The sequence below is a fragment of the Mytilus trossulus genome, chromosome 2, assembly GCF_036588685.1.
Source record: "Mytilus trossulus isolate FHL-02 chromosome 2, PNRI_Mtr1.1.1.hap1, whole genome shotgun sequence".
In the NCBI taxonomy this organism is placed as follows: Eukaryota; Metazoa; Mollusca; class Bivalvia; order Mytilida; family Mytilidae; genus Mytilus; species Mytilus trossulus.
In genome coordinates this window covers 14,862,816-14,881,684 of record NC_086374.1, presented here as the reverse complement: position 1 = coordinate 14,881,684, position 18,869 = coordinate 14,862,816, and the positions used below count along the sequence as shown (strand labels likewise).

General features: G+C 31.5%; 1 protein-coding gene across 3 annotated transcripts in view; it reads right to left on the bottom strand.

The window, feature by feature from the left end:
• LOC134706566 (nostrin-like) overlaps nt 1-18,869 on the bottom strand; it is a 45,138-nt gene that overhangs the window by 7,157 nt on the left and 19,112 nt on the right. For all 3 annotated transcript variants that reach the window (XM_063565606.1, XM_063565605.1, XM_063565607.1), the window contains exons 4-11: nt 6,221-6,283; nt 5,180-5,261; nt 4,517-4,579; nt 3,662-3,769; nt 2,765-2,881; nt 1,948-2,055; nt 1,337-1,456; nt 576-684 (exon numbers count right to left, since the gene is read on the bottom strand). In XM_063565606.1, the coding sequence (XP_063421676.1) occupies nt 576-684; nt 1,337-1,456; nt 1,948-2,055; nt 2,765-2,881; nt 3,662-3,769; nt 4,517-4,579; nt 5,180-5,261; nt 6,221-6,283 (770 nt within the window). The remainder of the gene's footprint in view (nt 1-575; nt 685-1,336; nt 1,457-1,947; nt 2,056-2,764; nt 2,882-3,661; nt 3,770-4,516; nt 4,580-5,179; nt 5,262-6,220; nt 6,284-18,869) is intronic.

Genomic DNA, 18,869 nt, shown 5'->3' with positions numbered 1-18,869 from the left:
CAAGCCCTATTGCTTATAGTATCTGAGATATGGACTTGACCACCAAAACTTAACCTTGTTCACTGATCCATGAAATGAGGTCGAGGTCAACTGAAAACTGTCTGACAGACATGAGGACCTTGCAAGGTACGCACATCAAATATAGTTATCCTATTACTTATAATAAGAGAGAATTCAACATTACAAAAAATCTTAACTTTTTTTTCAAGTGGTCACTGAACCATGAAAATGAGGTCAAGGACATTGGACATGTGACTGATGGAAACTTCGTAACATGAAGCATCTATATACAAAGTATGAAGCATCCAAGTCTTCCACCTTCTAAAATATAAAGCTTTTAAGAAGTGAGCTAACGCCGCCGCTGCCGCCGCCGGATCACTATCCCTATGTCAAGCTTTCTGCAACAAAAGTTGCAGGCTCGACAAAAATGAGCAATTAAAATAGATCCCAGGAACAGGTGTTTCTTTTTATTTTCAACATTTAATTGCTACCTTTAGTTTCTCCTGATAACTTTTTATAAAATAACCTGTGGCCTTAAATTAAAATGACCTGGTGCATTTTAAAAATGTTCATACCTTCTCGTCCTTTTCTTTCTCTTTCTATTGATTGTCTTATAAATAATAAATAATTTTGCAATGAATTTTTTCGTCGTTCTGGTTTCATAGAAAATTGCATATCTTCTGCCTGAAATAAAAAAAATTGCTAAATAAAGATTCAAAAACAGGACACATTTATATAAATGTAAGAAAAGATCAAGGCTTATGATGATATCTATTCACATTTTTTTCTACTAAGGAAGTTGTGTAAACAAATAGCATCAAATGAAAAGTTTGTTTATGGTTTTTATAACTCAAAGTAATGCTACAAAATTCTCTTTCATGATTTGTAATGTCCTCAACATGAATAACACAGCAGGTCCCACATGATGAGAAGGATCTGCTTACTTTTCTTTAACCCCTGAGATCACACTGCCTCGGTTGGGTTCATGTTGCCCAGTCTTTAGATTTGCTATGTAGTGTTTTTTAGACTTTTAATTGTCTTTTTGAGGCATTTAAAATGTTGGCCATGTTAGTGTCAGTCCCTTACTTTTGACCTTTGTGTCTCCCTTTTGTATTTTCTGCACGCTTACATACATTAAGTATGTGCCTGTCCAAAGTTAAGAAAAAGCCTGTAACTCAGTGGGATGTGTTGGTTGCTGAAAATTATGTTAGTTTTTATTTGTTGCTTTGTACCTAAATCCATCTTCGCTAGCCAAGGGTTACAATCCACTCCCTTTCTCTTCACCCTTGGCGGATTGAGCTAACATTTATGATATCAAAGTATTTCCTTTACTTACATAACAGTCAATTAATATCTGTTCTGAAGCAGCTACTCCTGATCCTTTCTGCTGCACTATGGTCCTCAGGTCTCCTTGTAAATCTACTGACACCACTGCCTCATTCAGTCTATCACAACACTATAAAAACAAAATGTATTATTTTTTTTAATACTTGAACTATTTTTAATACAAAAAATTTAAACAAGAGAAAACAAGAGCAACATGTATGACATTGATCTGCTGCTAATCATATTTATATGTAACCTAAAAGTTGTTTACTCCCATGTCACTTAGTCTCCATAAGCAATCATACCACTTCTACTTTTTACTTATGATTTCATGCTTAAAAGTAGCTAATTATCTACAAGTATGAGTATTTAGATTTTACTTGTTCTCATAATTAAAGTATACATAAAATCTGAGTGATGGCTATAAAGTTGTATTGGAAAAAATCAGAAAGATTTGGTTTATCTTGCTAATGGTTGAAGCCTGTGACTTCACATTCTAATCAAACGTAAAAATTACAATACTTAAAATAAAAAAGAATTCCATACAATATAATTTTGTTGTGGTTCCTACATCCCTGTAAGATTTGAGAATAATGGTAGTAAACTTCTAACAGATCATACCTGAGTTATTTTTGGCCCCATCACTGACATGTGACTATTGTATTGGTTTAAATATTCTGACATCTTTGATATTCGTTCCTCTTCTAAAGACTGTAGCTGGGCACTTCCCTAAAAGCATATTAAAGTGTAAATCAGGAACAAAATAATCTTTTTAAAAAAAATAAAAGATGATGCCCCCACTTGCATACAACTTTATAAATGGACATAACTCAAGAACAATAAAAGTGACATTACCAAAATTCAAAGGTTATTTGTATTTTGTGGTGAAAAACATTGTGTACAAGTTTTATAAAATTTCATTGAGACAAACTACAGACCTATGTACTGACAGAAGTACAGTTGACAAAGGTAAAACAGTGGAGGCATTAAAAAAGATTACTAAACAAAAAGTTCACTTTCAGAGAGAGGGTATTTGCTTGTTGTTATTTTCAAATGTATATAAGATACTGCACCAAAATAGGATCCCAATTGTTCAGGTCTAATTTCTTCATTTATAGTGATTTTTATTTCTTTTTAAAAGCTGGATACTATTATGCTTAAAATCCAATTCCAGCCTACTTTTATACCTTACCTTATACATCTATATATCTAGACATTGCCTTACATACATTAAACTCCCACTTCTGTTTGTTGTAATCCACATGTAAGTTTCATTTCAGTCATATTGCAGTCTTTTGTCATACACAACTTACACACATTTAGGCCAAAGTCAGTCTATTGTAATACACAACTAGCACACATTAAAGCCAACCCCAGTCTGTTGTAATACACAACTTACACACAGTTAAGTCCCACTTCAGTCTACTATAATACACACCTTTAATACATTTAAGTCCCATTCTTGTCTTGCTGCTTCTGCCTTCTCACATAATTCACAGTAATCTTTGTCAGCTTTCTTTAATGATTTACTGTACTGGTCACATTTCTTCTCCAACTACAAGTATAAAACTCACCATCATAAATATTAATAACCTTTACTTATACATACTTCTAATTAAACACAATACAAGATACTACTAGAAATGTTCATAAATTTGTATCTAAAAAATAAACAAGGACCTAAAACTAAACCTTGACCTTAAAGTGAGAAAAAAAGGCTATGGTAACTTTATATTGAGAATAGAATGATATACTTAAATGCATTCTATTACTCATTCTATTATAAGTTATATGATTGTAGGTATAAGTATATTTCAACTGAGCATGGTATCATGATAGTGTGATGTGAATGTAATTAGCTTTTTTACTGAATTTGAAAGAACTATTTCTCAGGGTAACACTCTACTGGAAAACATGTCATCTGACCAGGACACAAAATTCAACATCTAGACAAACAAATCTTTGCTCTTACTCTTATTTTTTGAATGGTTAGTTGAAAATAAGCAAATGCCTTGTTTGACCCAGTTTAGAAACAAACCTATAAGCTTCAGCACTGACTTTAAAATGTAAATATGTGGCTAATATATAAAGATGTATCCTTAAACCAGCTGACATGACTTTAAGTAACTTTTTGACACAAGTTTATCGTGAATTCTGGTATAAAATGAATTTCTCTAGGCATGAATATTGCATCGGTTCATAATTGTCAATTTATATGCATGTAAATAAATGACATTACAATGTATTTTATTCACTTTTAATCAGTTTCAAGTAATCAGGCAAAAAACTGTAACCCCATCAGGAATATTACATTTTGATATCTTGTAAATTATACCTTAATTTTATCTTTGTCGGAGTGTTTTTTATTTCCAGCCTTTGAGTCATTTTTGGATTCTTCTCCTTTCTCATAATCTTTAGCACATGCATATGCAGATTTCTTTGCCTACATAAATAAATATATAACAAAGTTACATGTCTAATGTCTGATGCTAATACATGTTATATCTAAGGCCTTTCACTTTTTCACATATCACATACTGGAATTGGATGTTAAGGTTATATTTAATAATTTTACCTTGGTCTTTGTCTACTATGTACACCTGTTTTGAGGTTTATGATTTGTCTACTTCATGTATTGTTCTATAGATTCGTATTTATAACTCCCTTTCAACTTATATGTTTGAGTTTTGAACTCTTGAATTTTTTTTAAACACTCTAATTGATTCTTTATTGCACATATTGATTGCTGTTTGAATTCTTGAATTATTCACTTTTCAACTTCCTGTTTATTGACAGAATAAGCATAGACTTAACATGAAAGGGGTCCAAAAAGAAGTCCTGATATTGTATTCATATTCCTATGTCAATAGACATAAACAATATTTTAAAAGTGTTTTATGCAAAAATACTTCTAGCTTGGATACAGACAACCAACTAATGCACGCCTCTGGGTGTGTGATTTTTTTCGCTATTTCGAAAACTAATTATAGTGGTCTTGGATTTCAGCTCTTTGGTCAGGTTGTTGTCTCTTTGACACATTGTCTTTTTCTATTCTTAATTTGTAGTATAAAACACAAATTTTGAATAAGTTCTGACTGAAATTTCTATAACCTTTTAAACAATTTTGCATTTTTTTTACCCTCTTTGATTTTAACCTGATTATTATATTTATAACATTATCTGAACTTACTCTATATTCTTCTGTCCTTTTGTCTGTTAGATTCTTTAAACTTTTATCAACAACTACCTCAATCTGCAAACACAAATAAGAACACAATTTATGACCAGTTAATTGTTTACTGGTTACTCAATGTCTTCAACAAGGAGGAGGCAATATTTGTATACACTACAATTAAAGCAAAAATTTACCTAAAAACTTGTTATTTTTTTCATCAGCTATCAGATTTTCAGGATAAATTCTTAAATTAAAAATGTACAATATTTCAAAAATATGGACTGACTTAAGGTAAATTTATTCATAAAAACTGATAGTAAAGTATTTATCAATAACAACTCAACTAGGTATCTTGATTTAGTAAAATCAAACAACTTTATATTTATCTATAGGCAATAAGTGATACATCAAAAAGTAATAATTATTTTATCACTGGTCATAATTATGTTAAACATTTTACCTAACACTATAGGACATGAACTTTGATATCTTTATTATTAGATATTTGTATTGTTATTGTGCTATAGATACTATAAATACCACAGGTCAAGGTATTAGTGTTGCTTTATATGGACATCAAAATGTACTCTCAAGGTGGTGCAAAACATACAATGTTTTGTCCAATTCTAAGTAAATACAAACTAATCTATGTTTCATTTTATTTTACAATAAACTCACAGGTTTTCTGGCTTTAATCTGTGCTTCTACCAAGAGCTTTAAAGGTTTACTTATTTCTTCAACAAACGCTAATGCTAGATTTCTGAAATAAGAGGTTATCATATGTCAAAGAACACATCCTTGTTTGAAGATACAGTATCTAATACATGTTATAGTAATACAAAACCTTCATTAATTAAGGATGTTTTAATTCTTATGAGAAATCATTTAAAACTTTGGATGAAAAGCCGTAAATGTTGTTTATGGTGTTATCCCGGCTTTAACGTACATCCAGAAGCTGAACCTAATTTTTTCACATTCTTGCAAACAGTTTGTAGCCACCCATTCCATCCAACCCAGGCACATTATTCTGAATGTTAGTCAAATAGTCTTTGCTTCTATTACTCAGGGATAAAATTAACTGTTGGAAAGTTTAAATGAGACAAATGGGCTTTTATTTTTTCAATAGCCATGATAGAGAAAGTCTTTCTGGGGGTTCAGTTACCTTAACGTGTGTGCAAGTCAAAATTAACCTTCTATGTAGCACCAAACCAAACACCTTTGTTTTAAAGAATTATAAATCATGAAGCAGTTCAGGTGTTTGTAATAGAACATAAGGTTTTCTTATAATTCATTTCAGGCACATATAAGTTTTCTGCTTACATTTTATATGTTTGGATATATTTGGCTTTTAAGTTATCTTAATCTGCTTTTCATGTTACATGTTATGTTATTGATCATTATTCTGCCTGTGTTTTTACAAAAGCAGGCTCAATTCTAAAACAATATTATCTGGAGAAATATTGAAGAACATGCATGAAGTCTGTTTACTTTGCTACTTGCTATTGCAAGTCAGGTCTTTTTAAGTACTTGATTTTTAAGTCTGTATAGTTTGATTTAAGAAAACAAAATACCCCATAAACTGATTTAAAACTTTTGAAGACTAAGAAAACTATGAAGCTAGTTTGTTGATCTGAGTTTAGTTTTCAAGTGAGCTGTAATTTACAAACTATAGAATACTCTAATGTAGACATGACTGTGTATCATTGTCTGATGACTTACTTATGGAGTTCTGACTCCTGTTCCATCATAGAAGCTACAGCCTTCCATCCTTCCGCTAATGTTCTAAAAAATAAAATCAGTAAAGTTTATGTAAATCCAACTAGACAAATTTCTGTATTTATGCCAGCTTTTGCAATTTTTCAACTTTTGCTTACACATCATAATGCATGCAGAAACTTTAACTCTGCCAAAATATCAAATCATTATAGGAAACTTAACTCTGGAAAGATCTACCTCATCATCAAAGAAAATTTATACGAGATACATACATAATCAAAATTAGTATATTTAAGAATTATAATATGACCTGGTAGTAATTTATTTACTGAAGATTTTTGTATAATACTGAAAATACTTTAAAAAATACTTTAAAAAAATACATTCTTATTTCCATTTCTGTAATATAGTTGTTTTGATAATGATCTACTTTCCCACGCATCTTTTACATGTTTTATTTGCAAATGGAATTAACATAATTTAACCTGCTTTTTAAACATATATATGGCACGCCTGAACCACTTTTATTAATTAATCTTAGATTATCTCAGATAAATTAGGTTTATCTGAGATAATCCCGGTTTATCTGAGATAATCCCGGTTTATCTCAGATAAACTTAGATTATCTCAGCTTAATTCAAATTCGAAAAAATCCTAGTTTATCTCAGATAATACAGAAAATTCATTATCTGGAGAAAATCCCGGTTTATTTGAAAATATTAAGAAAAGCTAGGTTTATCTGAACGATTTTCAGATAATCCTAATTTATCTCCAGATAATTGATTATCTGAATTCCAGATAATTCATTATCTCATTTTCCAGATAATTTAGTTTTAAATATACCAAAGAATAATGTAACAAGTGTTCTGATTGGACGACAATCGTTTGCCAGATTATTTTAAAAAATACCGTCAGATAATTCATTATCTCATTTTCCAGATAATTAAGGTTTATTACGGATTCTAAATATACCAAAGAACAATGTAACGAGTGTTATAATTGGACTACAATCGTTTGCAAGATTTTATATGAAAAATAGTTTTTATACCGTCCTTTTTTTTAGAAGAGGGGCGACGTTCTGCACACGGCACGCAAAACTACTTATGGTGTGGACATCATCGTTATTGACACCTGGACAAGCGTAATTTGTTGAATACATTAAAAAAAAAACCTGTGAAATACAGAAGGGCTGATTACATACAATATACATCATATACTTTAAACATCATATACTTTAAACATACTTAATAAACACATTTGTTAGCTGTTTTGACGCTAACTGACTGTTTATTACTGACGGCTAATTTCGACATCGCCGATAATAATTGAACTCTCATATTCATTTAATCAGTAGATTTTAATCTTTTGATAATGACAACGGTTTTGTAAAATAATTAAATTTAACTATTTCGTCATGTGTCAGTAAACAAATAGAGATGAAAATCAAGTAATCCAATACACAAATAATGCACGATTCAATAATGGGAAAACAATTATTTCATCATGGTTATTGATATGACATACTTTTCATTTTGCTTTCAAAATAATTAAATACACAAATCAGAGTTTAAACCTTAATGCCAGATTTAAATTGTAGGATATAAACAATGCATGTACATTGTCGGAAATACTAAATGTTTGCTTACTCGCTAAGAAACAAGAGAAACCCTCTTCATTCTGTTTTTAAATCTGGATCCAAATAGGGAAATTTTTACATGTAAATGTAATTACGGGTGACATGCATGATTGTCAAACCTATGCCTGTTATATGGGAAATAAATATACAACCTCCCCCAATAAATGTTGACATAACAGGAAAAAAGTAATAAAAGTTTATTTTAAGACTGCTCAAAACAAAACAAAAAATAACTCATGCACGAAAAAGATATTTTGAAAGATTAACATTCCTAAGGTTTCTGTTTTATATTTTTCTCTTATCTTTTATTCTAAATTAAATTATCACTTCTGACTGAAACTAAAAAAGAGTTATAAGCGAGTAATGGATAAGAGCATTCGTAAACATAGAAAGCAAATTAGACACAAGATAGAAAACTTAAAATCGATTAACCCGAAAGAATACTGGAAGATTTTGAACGGTGGTAAAAGGGGAAACAATCCATGTGTACATATTTATATTTTGTTTGATTATTTTAAGAATTTAAATATAGGAAATTATGGAGATGAAGAGATTGTTTTAGAAAATCAGAACAATGTAAAAGATTTAAATGTTATATTAAATTCACCTATTACAGAAGAGGAAATTGAAAAATCTTCGAGAAAGTTAAAAAAAATAATAAATCCTCTGGTGATGATATGATTGTAAATGAATATTTAAAACACTCTTTTAGTGTTATGTCACAGGTGTTTGTGAAACTTTTTAATATTATATTTGACAGTGGAACTATCCCTGAAAATTGGCTGTCTGGAAATATAATACCTTTATTTAAGAATAAAGGTAACAAACCGGCACGGGACGTTTGCGCTTTTTCATAGGACATTTGCGCTTTTTTAGTGGACACTTGCGCTTCAAAACATAGGACATTTGCGCTTTTTTATATATATATATCTGTGACTTCCCTCCTCTTTTATCCGGGCTTTAAAAGTTTAAAATTCATTTCATAGCACATTGTTGATATGTGTTTAAAAGTTTATGTACAGCTAAAAGTAAACATTCTTAATAAATAAAATCAAGTACAGGTCAGTTTTAGCTTGATATTTGAAGCCCAATGAGTGAACAAATCTTGCTCTTGTTATCTGTCCTGATTGGTACTTAGCCCACATCTCAAATAAATGATCGAGTTTCTCCTTCCCACTTCAGTTGTACATTCCTTGTATTCTTTAGAGAGTCCTAATGCTTGAAATTTTCTCCACCAGGCTTTGGACAGATTGAAACAGCAGCACTTCAAGAGAGCTGATGGAAATAAATTTCTAACAACAACCATAACCCGGTCTAGTCTCTATAACTTTAAAATCCATGATCAAGACTGTGTAAATGTGAACTAACTAATGACAAATATAAGTTAAATGTATTTACGTAATGATAACTTCTCATTAATATTACATGTAGTCGACTATAGGGAAAAAGCGCAAATGTCCGATCAATTTAATACATGTGAATCTATCTATACTATTAAACGAGAAGACCTAATTTTTGGTGTCGCTTCTCTTCTTTCCACAATAAATTAATCAACACGCCTCTGTGTCCTATAGGTTACAAGAGCGCAATTATTCGTAATGCATTTTCCATAGGATACCACTAGTGTTCCGTATTTTTTTTCTCGAAGACTACACAAACTATGGAAAAACGGGTGGCAGGTCCTGTTACTAGAAATGCCAGTGTTGCATTACAAACAAAAAAAAATATAGGGTCATGCGGCTCAAATTGACCTATTAAAAATGCAGTTGAAAAAAATCGTCTACTTTTTTCGCTTACTGAAAAAGGCATATTTTTAATGGCTCCGACGTGCAGAAATTGAAGATATTTTCTATACTTCATAAAATGTGAATATGATTTTCGGCAATTTTTAAACATAATTGGATAAGCTTTCGATTAAATGTAATTCCAATCCTGTACCAACCAATCAGAAGCCGTATAGGATTCTATTCTGAGTACCATCGGGTAAAAAACTTGCCGGTAAAATGTAAACAAATAATTGCGCTCTTGTAACCTATAGGTACAGTGCATAGTGCCATTTGTCATCCATTTATATGATTATTCAGATTGAGTTATTTTTGGAGAAAAACGAGAAAAAAAGCATCCGGATATTGTCCCGTCATTGGACGAAATTTTAAGTCAGATTAGACTTCCGGTTTTCGTTTTTCTGTATACTTTGAACATATATATACAAAGAATAAAGTATATTTTCAGAATTCTATCTGCTATCATTTTCAAGTTTCCTATCCACGGCAGTCACATAATTTATTAAATAGAGAGGGTCTGCATACTATATCAATGACCACTATGGATCGATTAGTAAACTTAGAATTGAAAGTAAACACACTATATTTATATAGTAATGAATGTTCATAATAAACAGATAAGCGCTAAAAATATTCATGAGAACTTTTGATAGTAAACACACTATTTTATATACCTTTATCGGGACTGCGGAATCGGGTGTTTTTAAGCTCTTGATTTCAGAATTAGCCGTTTCGGGATCCGGGAATTCCTTTTTTCGGATTTCGGGACGTCAGGATTTACTTTGTATAAATTCGGGACCTCGGGATTTCGTTTTTTTTAAGTCCGGGATTTCGGGATCAGGACCCTTCCTATCCCCCCTCCAATATGACACAGATATTGACAACTATAGGTTACGGTACGACCTTCAACAACGAGCAAAGCCCATACCGCATACTCAGCTTTAAAAGGCCCCGAACTGACAATGTAAAACAATTCAAACCAGAAAACTAGCGGCCTTATTTATGTAAAAAAAAAATGAACGAAAAACAAATATGTAACACATAAACAAACAACAACCACTGAATTACAGCTCCTTACTTGAATGTTCATAACATACTAATGTATGTTCATAACATACTAATGTATGTTCATAACATACTAATGTATGTTCATATTGAAATTGATAGAAAACCAAAAATGGGAATATTGGAAAGGAGGAGGGATAAAAAAAAAATATTTTCCTGTCCCCAATAACCTATGACTTCTGATACTTTTGCTGAAATTCTCCAGTCATTCAATATTTTACAAAATTCTTCCAACGACACTTTACATACTTTAAACTACGCTCTGTATGCCCGCGATTTCGCGGGTGTGTTCTAGTCAAAATTAAAAGCGCAAATGTCCATAGTATTTGAAGCGCAAATGTCCTATCGTTTAACAGGTAAAAAAGCGCAAACGTCCTGTGCCCTAACAAACATGATCCTAGCAATTTTAGACCTATAACAGTTATAAGGTGCTTTGGGAAATTATTTACTTCTATTTTGAATTCACGTTTGAATAAATTTTCCGATGATTTTTGTTTACTATGTCAGAATCAAGCTGGTTTCAGAGAAGGTTATTCTACTACAGATAATTTATTTGTTATTTACATGCTTATTAGTATCATGAAAAATAAGAAAAAGAAACTGTTCTGTGCATTCGTAGATTTTGCTAAAGCCTTTGATACTGTTTGGAGAAAGGGTCTTTGGCATAAATTACTTGTGAATGATATTAACGATAAAATGTTTAATGTAATTTTTAATATGTACACTGGTATTAAATCTCGTATTATGTATAATGGTTAAATGTCAGAATACTTTTCATGCAATATCGGTGTAAGACAGGGTGAAAATATGTCTCTTTTTTATTTTCATTGTATTTGAACGACCTTCAACAGTTTATTGAAGAAAAAAATGTATGAGGTTTAAATTGTATTACTGATGAAATAGAGAATGAGTTTGATATCTACTTAAAACTGTTTGTGTTATTATACGCAGATGATACAGTGTTATTTTCGGATAATGCATCCAATCTACAGTTGCAATTAGATGTATTCTTTGAATATTGCAGTACCTGGAAATTAAAAGTTAACACAAGTAAAACTAAGATAATATTTTTTTCTGGTGGTAGATTACCCAAAAATATTAACTTTATATATGACGGAAATGCATTGGAGATAGTCAATGAATTGACATATCTTGGGTTGAATTTTTCAAGAACAGGTAGCTTTATGAGTGCTAAGAAGATTTTAGTTGAAAAGCAAATAAAGCAATGTATGAAGTATTGAAAAATGGGAGGTTGCACAACTTGTCAGTGAAATCACAATATGATCTTTTTGATAAAATTGTGAAGCCAATTCTCCTGTATGGGTGTGAGATTTGGGGTTTCAGTAATACTGATATTATAGAAAAAGTGCATCTAAAATTTTGTAAACTATTATTAAACCTTAAGAAGTCGACACTCAATTTTATGATTTATGGTGAACTTGGTATTTATCCCATGTCTTTATATATACAGCTGCGTATGGTTAATTTTTGGTCAAAAATGGTTAACGGGGATGATAACAGTAGGTCAGGTTGGTTGAAACACATTAAAAATATATTAGATAAATGTGGACACAGCAATATTTGGTTGTCACAAGGAAATTTCAATTCTAAGTGGTTGGGTATTAGTTTAAAACAAAAGTTATTTGATCAGTTTCAACAGAAATGGAGAGCTGATATTGACTGTTCGCCAAAAGGTTTGGCCTACAAATTGTATTAACAAAATTTTGAATTTGAGGAATATCTGAATATTTTAAATGATAAAGATAGAATTACATATTGTTGATTTCGTACGGGTAACCATAAGTTACCCATCGAAACTGGTAGATGGAATAAGATTGAGCGAAACCTTAGATATTGTAACTTATGTCATTGTAACGAGATTGGTGATGAATTTCATTACACTTTGCAGTGTAGTTCTTTGGCAAATTTTCAAGCACAATATTTGGATACTTTTTCTTACACAGATGTAACATACTAAAATTTAAAAACTATTTCAGTTAAAAATAAAAAATAAGTTGAAAAAGCTGTGCAAATTTATCAGGATTATAACTTTTCAAGTGAGTCTTCCTGGTTAATCACCACTCTTCTTTACTATACTGTTTATTATCTATTATTTGTTATTTTCATCTCATCTTGTCATGTGTGTTTGTGTTATGATATATGACTTTTGATGAACTTCTTTGTACCATTGTATCTTTATGGTGTTTAAGAAATAAAGAATCTTGACTCAAAAACTAGCATATTTTAACACACAAGACACAAAATCACAATCCAGTGATATGAATTTTATTTCTTGAATTAGATCCTTCTCACAGGAAATATCCTTCTATAATAATTAATTCAGAGCTCTTCAAAATTGACGAAGAACATATAGAAAAGAAAGAAAAGAAATCTAAAATGTGTTCGTCAATCCGTGTACAAAGAAAGAATGGAACTTCATCCAGTTCAACCAAAAATCCATCTGAATTTCACATACCTCTTGATGATATTGGTATTGTCTCTGTGTTGTAACAAACACAGATGTTTCAGCATATTTTGTACATAATTAAAATAACTCTACCAAGTTGTAAAATGCTGGTCCTAAGCATGAAAAATGGAGGAGACAATTCAATTATTTAGTCGATTTATAAGTAAAAATAAATGATTTCATAAAATTGGCAAGACAAGATAAATTCATCAAACTTGTAAGACAAGGCGAACGTATGACAGAAAGTCACAGGACAAAAAGTCACAATTCAGTTTTGAGATTACTTTTGAACAAGAACACATTTATTTTGAAAATATTTTTTTCACATTTTTCTTGAAGTTTTATGCTTCAAGCAACTTTGTAATAAAAATCTTCTCAATAAATATCAATAACGATCAAGTAATTGTTATGAAAATAAAATGTCAAAGTGACTTGGAACCTAAATGGCTTCATTTTGCCAATATAAATATTCTTTGCATGATTAAAATTTAATACATCTTCAATTATCAAGGTTTATGACCTTTTTTCTTAACTTAAAAAGGATTATATGTAATAAAAACTTAAAGAAAATATTTCAAAATATATTTGAACAATTGTCAAAAAAATATTTGTGACTTTTTGTCCTATCAAATTTGTGACTTTATTTCCTGTGACTTTCTGTCCGTTTACCAACAAGACAAGATAATTTATTAAAACGGAGGCACTCGTTACAAAAATAAAAGTCAAGATTATTATAAGAAAAAAATCTCACTTTCACTTTGTTTCTTTTTAAGGTAAATAAATAACATGTTTTTTAAAATTTCATTCTACAAGTTTTAATTATTTATTTTTCCAGACAGTCAATTGACATGACAATAGTAAACTAAGGAAGTTGATAATCCTCTGAGACTCTGTTTGAATGTATTTAAAACGAATGTAGAAAATCACAGGACAAAAAGTCTGAATATCTATCGACACTCTGTGCATTTATCACCACTCTGTATATTTATCACCACTCTGTATGTCTATCACCACTGTGTATATCTATCCCCCCTCTGAATATCTATCACACTCTGTATATATATCACCTATCTGTACATCTATAATCACTCTGCATATCTATCACCAATGTGTACACCTATTACCACTCTGTATATCTACCATCACTCTGTATATCTACCTTTGATCTAAATATAATCACAAGTTTGTCTATTATCAACCACTCTGTATATCTATCACCACTCTGTACACCTATCACCACTCTGTATATCTATCACCCCTCTGAATATCTTATACCACTCTGTATATCTATTACCACTCTGTATATAAATATCACCACTCTGTACACCTATCACCACTCTGTATATCTATCACCCCTCTGAATATCTTATACCACTCTGTATATCTATTACCACTCTGTATATAAATATCACCACTCTGTATATCTACTACCACTCTGTTCATCTATCACCACTATGTATATCTATCGACTCTCTGATTATATATCACCCCTCTGTATATCTAACACCACTCTGTATATCTATCACCACTCTGTACATCTATCATCACTCTGTATATCTATCACCATTCTGTACACATATCACCACTCTGTATATCTATCGACCCTCTGAATATCTATCACCCCTCTGAATATCTTACAATCTGTATATCTATTTCAACTCTGTATATATATATATATCACCACTATGTATCTATCACCAAAGTGAATATCTAACACCACTCTGTATACTTATCGTCCCTCTGTATATCCATCAGTATTCTCTATATCTGTCACAACTCTGTATATATATCATCACTCTGTATATCTACAACCACTCTGTATATATATCACATCTCTGTATATTTATCACCACTCTGTATGTTTATCAATCCCTCTGTACATCTATCATCACTCTGTATATCTATCAACACTCTGAAGGTATATCACCACTCTGTATATCTACCAACACTCTGTTTATCTACCTCTGATCTAAATATCTATCTAACTTTGTCTATTAACAACCACCCTGTATATCTATCACCCCTCTGAATATCTATCACCTCTCGAATATCTATCACCACTCTGTATATCTATCACCACTCTGAATATTTAACACCACTCTGTATATCTATCACCACTTTGTATATCTATCACCAATCTGAATATCTATCACCACTATGTACATCCATCAACACTCTGTATATATATCACCACTGTGTATATCTATCACCCCTCTGAATATCTATCAACCCTCTGAATATCTATCACCACTCTGAATAACTATAACAACTCTGAATATCTATCACCACTCTGTATATATATCACCACTCTGTACATCTATCATCACTTTGTATATCTATCACAACTCTGAACACATATCACCACTCTGTATATCTTTCGAACCTCTGAGTTTCTATCACAACTCTGAATATCACCACTCTGTATATCTACCTCTGATCTGAATATCAATCACAACTTTGTCTATTATCAACCACCCTGTATATCTATAACCACTCTGTATATATATATCACCACTGTGTATATCTATCCCCCCTCTGAATATCTATCAACCCTCTGAATATCTATCACCACTCTGTATATATATCACCACTCTGTATATATCTACTACCACTCTGTATATATCTACTACCACTCTGTACATCTATCACCACTCTGTATATATATCGACACTCTTGAGTATCTATCACCCCTCTGAATATCTAACACTTATCTGTATATCTATTACCACTCTGTATATCTATCACCACTCTGTACACATATCACCACTCTGTATATCTTTCAAACCTCTGAATATCTATCACCCCTCTGAATATCACCACTCTGTATATCTACCTCTGATCTGAATATCAATCACAACTTTGTCTATTATCAACCACTCTGTATATCTATCACCACTCTGTATAGCTATAACGACTGTGTAAATCTATCATCTTTCTGAATAACTTACACCACTCTGTATATCTATTACCACTCTGTATATATATCACCACTCTGTATATATCTGCTATCACTCTGTACATCTATCACCACTCTGTATATCTATCGACACTCGGAGTATATATCAACCCTCTGAATATCTTACACTTATTTGTATATCTATCACCACTTTGTATATCTATCACTAATCTGAATATCTATCACCACTCTGTACATATATCACCACTCTGTATATATATCACCACTCTGTATAGCTATAACGACTGTGTATATCTATCATCTTTCTGAATAACTTACACCACTCTGTATATCTATTACCACTCTGTATATATATCACCACTCTGTATATATCTACTACCACTCTGTACATCTATCACCACTCTTTATATATATCGACATTCTTGAGTATCTATCACCCCTCTGAATATCTAACACTTATCTGTATATCTATTACCACTCTGTATTTCTATCACCAATCTGAATATCTATCACAACTCTGTACACATATCACCACTCTGTATATCTATGGAACCTCTGAATATCTATCACCCCTCTGAATATCACCACTCTGTATATCTACCTCTGATCTGAATATCAATCACAACTTTGTCTATTATCAACCACCCTGTATATATATAACCACTCTGTACACATATCACCACTGTGTATATCTATCACCCCTCTGAATACCAACACTCTGTATATCTACCTCTGATCTGAATAGCTATTACAACTTTGTCTATTATCAACCACCCTGTAAATCTATCACCACTCTGTACATCTATTACCCCTCTGAATATCTAACACCACTCTGTATATCTATCACCAATCTGAATATCTATTACCACTCTGTATATCTATCACCACTCTATATGTGTATCACTACCACTCTGTATATCTATCACCACTCTGTATAGCTATAACGACTGTGTAAATCTATCATCTTTCTGAATAACTTACACCACTATGTATATCTATTACCACTCTGTATATATATCACCACTCTGTATATATCTACTACCACTCTGTACATCTATATAAATATCGACACTCTTGAGTATCTATCACCCCTATGAATATCTAACACTTATCTGTATATCTATTACCACTCTGTATATCTATCACCAATCTGAATATCTATTACCACTCTGTACATATATCACCACTCTGTATATCTATTACCACTCTGTATGTCTATCACCACTGTGTATATCTATTATCCCTCTGAATATTTATCAACCCTCTGAATAACTATCACCCCTCTGAATATATATCACCACTATGTACACCTATCACCAATCTGTATATCTATCGACCCTCTGAATATCTATCACCACAGTGAATATCTAACACCACTCTGTATACTTATCACCATTATGTATATCCATCAGCATTCTCTATATCTGTCAACACTTTGTATGTATATATCATCACTCTGTATATCTATAACCACTCTGTATATCTATAACCACTCTGTATATCTATCACATCTCTGTATATCTTATTCCACTCGGTACATCTATCACCACTCTGTATATATATCATCACGTTGTAGGTATATCAACACTCTGTATATCTATTACCACTCTGTATATCTACCAACAGTCTGTTTATCTACCTCTGATCTGAATAGCTATCTAACTTTGTCTATTATCAACCACCCTGTATATATATCACCCCTCTGAATATATATCACCTCTCTGAATATCTATCACCACTCTGTATATCTATCACCACTCTGAATATTTAACACCACTCGTTATATATAATTATATGCGGAAAAGTAATAATTTATTTTTTGCGGAATGGTTACTTTTTTCCGGAAAAGTAAGATATTTATTTGCGGAAACGTAAACTTTTTTTTCCGGAAACGTCATCTTTTTTTTTCCGGAAAAGTAGTTACGCACGGTATTGGTGCCACTCAACGTTACACGACGTTCCTAATAAAACAAGGATTTTGACGTTGTTCCACGGAAAGTTTCAAACGTTGACCTTATATTCTACTCATGTAAAAATGCCGCTTAAAGTACAGATATTTTCGAACTTGCTTCTTTATATGGTTTTAAGAATTGTCTGCAACAATAACACACAATAGCAATTTTGGTGTCTTGTAAACTGATTTAAATATATAAAAAGAAGATGTGGTATGATTGCCAATGACAGAACTCTCCACAAGAGATCAAAATGACACAGAAATTAACAACTATAGGTCATTGTACGGCCTTCAACAATGAGTGAAGCCCATACCGCATAGTCTGATATAAAAAGCCCCGAAATGACAATGTAAAACAATTCAGACGAGAAAACTAACTGCCTAATTTATGTTAAAAATTAAACGGAAAAGTCTGTTTTGTATATTTTTTGGCGTTTTTTTATCTTCAGAATTTTTTAAATCTTTAAAATTTAGTTTGATACTATGAGTGAAACAAATACAGGACAAATCTGAGTATAACCTTTTTACTCTTAGGACGAGCGTGCTTACACCATATCACATTAGCTGTCTTTGCTTATAACCTTTGTTGTCTTATTTTCTTTTCTTTTTAATATTTGTGTATTAACAGTTTCTTCTAGTTCTTATAATTAAGCAATGTTCTATTTGCCAGAATACGTCTCCTATATTTGCTAGTAAGATTGTAAATATTTCGTTTCTTGTTTCTGTCTCTTTTCTACAATTACACGTGTTTTCTCAGGCAAAAAACTATATATGGACTAGGAATGCATTTCATGCACTTTTGATACAATACTTTGTTTTTGGTTCAGCG